This window comes from Triticum aestivum, chromosome 7B (genome assembly GCF_018294505.1).
Source record: "Triticum aestivum cultivar Chinese Spring chromosome 7B, IWGSC CS RefSeq v2.1, whole genome shotgun sequence".
Lineage (NCBI taxonomy): Eukaryota > Viridiplantae > Streptophyta > Magnoliopsida > Poales > Poaceae > Triticum > Triticum aestivum.
This window is the reverse complement of record NC_057813.1, coordinates 638,284,296-638,286,928: the sequence shown is the minus strand read 5'-3', so window position 1 is coordinate 638,286,928 and position 2,633 is coordinate 638,284,296. Positions and strand designations below refer to the sequence as shown.

The window sequence follows — 2,633 nt, the reverse complement described above, 5'->3', positions numbered from 1 at the left end:
CCCCCCCCCCTCTAGTCGATACTAGCACTTTCAAGTTTAGCCATGGTGGTGTGCCTTTAAAGTTGAGCACAAACTGGAGAAGGTCCATTCTTCTAAAATAAGGCTCGTAGCGACGGTCATACACAAGTGACTCACGTGGGTTGTGGCCTCTCAACCGTAGTACTGGAGGAACCTACAAAAATCACACGCACAATTTATATACTTCTCTAAACTACTCACAATATACTCACAATATGAGAATCGACAATGTATATACATAATTACCTCCCCTCTTTCCACAAGCACAGCACGATGCTTCTCCTCGTAATAATCATCAAGGCCGGGATATTTATCCGGCTCAAACATCCTACAAAATAAGGTACATGGATTTGTTATGATATATGCTTAAAATTATGACCACATCATATACAAAATTGTGTGAGAACTACTACAAATTATCCCAAAGATATAAATCACGAACCACATTACCGACACCAATTCTTTTCAACCTATTTTATCCTAAAGAATCTATCACAACTAATTATTAACAAATGATAGGTTCAACCTAATCCTAAAAAATGGGCTCTCTCTAAATCCAATACTATACAAGTTAACTAAGAATACTTCAACAGTATAGCCCCAAAATATTCATCAAACAAATCATCAAGGTACTCCCCAACACTCCTGTATATATATACTCAAAACACATACCCAAAAGGTCCAGGGAAGACAAGGCTTTGCGTAGGCTGATGCTTGGTAATATGGCCCAATCGGCCCATGGTTTACCATATAAGAGGAGAAGAAAGGAGCGTCTCGTTCCATTCCCCAATCTCGCCGCCGCCGCCGCCGCCGCTTCGTCGAGTCCCGCTGCAGGTATTGCTTAATCTTTTCCGTTCGATTCGTCCAGTTTCCTGGAGTTGCTTGTTCTTGGGGAACTAAGTGGCACGTTCTGATTGATTTTCCGTCTTTTTTGTCTAGTTCGTCCGGATCCGGAAGAAAGAAGAGGAGGAGCAAATTCGGACAGATGAAGGCACGGCAGTTGGTGAACGTGGTGATGCGGAGGTACGGCATGGGCAGCAGCCTCTATGCGGTGAGCCGCATCAAGCCCGAGGAGCAGCTCTTCTACCCATCTACCAAGGAGGCGCAAGCATCCAGCACGGGGGAGATGGAGACCATCTCCATCTCCAGGATGCCCGCGCCCAGCCTGAGGCTGGAGCTCTCCGTCTCCAAGGAGGACAAGAGGCTGGATTTCCTGCCTTTCTACGAGCGCGGCAGCGGCGGGCACAGCAAGATCCTCTGCGTGGACGCCGAGGGCCGCACCGTCCTGTACGACACCGACGCCGGCCTCCTCCACTCGATGCCCTGCCTCGGCACCCCCAAGGGGCCCAACCCTGTCTCCTTCTCCATCCTGGACAGGGAGCCCCGGGATCCCGGGCGGGCGGACGCCTTGTACGTCATGGGCAGGTGCTGCGACTACTTTGACTTCGAGGCCCTCATGTATTGCGACCCCTCCAGCGGCAGGAAAGGCTGGCGGTGGCATCAGCTCCCGCCGCCGCCTGTGCCTCGCGCCGCCGCCTCCGCCGTCGGGTGCCACGCGCTCATCCACGACGAAGGCGACCCCATCCTCGTCGTCTCGTCCGCCAAGACGAGCGGCGTTGGCACCCACTGCTTCAACACGTCCACCAATAGGTGGTTCAAGGCTGGACGCTGGACGCTGCCTCTCGTCGGCCGCGCCGAGCGTGTTAGCGAGCTCGACAACCTCTGGTTTGGCATCGGCGGCGGCTGGCCCTACGACCTGTGCGCGATGGACCTCTACTCCCTCCGCGCCGCCGGCGCCGAGGCTCCGGGGCTGGCGTACAGCTGGGGAGACCTTAGCCTGCCGGACGACTGGGTGATGATGGACTGCAGCATGGTGTACCTGGGCGGCGGCAAGTTCTGCGTCGCGAAAATCTTTGAGTTCTGCGTCGGCGATGACCGATTGGGGATGGGTGCTGTCATCTCTGGCTTGGAGGTGGTGCGCCGCGGCGAGCCATCCAAACTCGTGATGGTCAAGCACAAGTCCAAGTTCTACAAGTTTACCAGGGATGAGATCGAGTGTATCCTCTAGAACAATGCTAAGTAGTACTAGCAGGGGAGCAAACAATTTCTAGACGAGTGCTATGTGATGTGAGGATTGACTAGTTTCTTGTACAGCAGCACTTGTGTGCGATTTGATTTGGTTGTAATGTAAATTTCCTCCTGCTCCGTTTGCTGTCCTAAATCTAACTTATACTCCCTCTGTTCCTAAATACTTGTCGCTGGGGACTCTCCGACCAGGTGAAAATGGAGTCCTCCATCCACCATCACATCCCCTGCTGTTGCTCTTCTACTCCTCGCTGCTGCTGTAGGTGAGTCCTCTGCCACGCCTCTGCTGTTGGAGTAGAAATTCAATTGAATGGGCAGTAGAGAAATTCAATTCAATTCAATCAAAACTGCACTTTTTGTCAAAAAAAAAACACAATCAGGAAATTCAGAGACATTAAGATCCAACTCACCCGCGCACAGTTCCACAACTTCTAGCATTTGTGCACTACAACTCTATCGAAAACCAATTTTTGCGTGGCTAATCAACCACATCCTTTTGTCAATCCGATCCTCTTCTTCCAAGGAGTTTG

The 2,633-nt window shown here is 51.5% G+C and overlaps 1 protein-coding gene across 1 annotated transcript; it reads left to right on the top strand.

Moving 5' to 3' along the window:
- Positions 1-802: 802 nt before the first annotated feature.
- Positions 803-2,223, top strand: LOC123158858 (uncharacterized; the record flags this gene model as incomplete). Its single annotated transcript, XM_044576678.1, is given in 2 exon segments — positions 803-852; positions 958-2,223. A coding segment is annotated over 1 exon segment (1,083 nt). The 3' UTR covers positions 2,087-2,223.
- Positions 2,224-2,633: the final 410 nt, after the last annotated feature.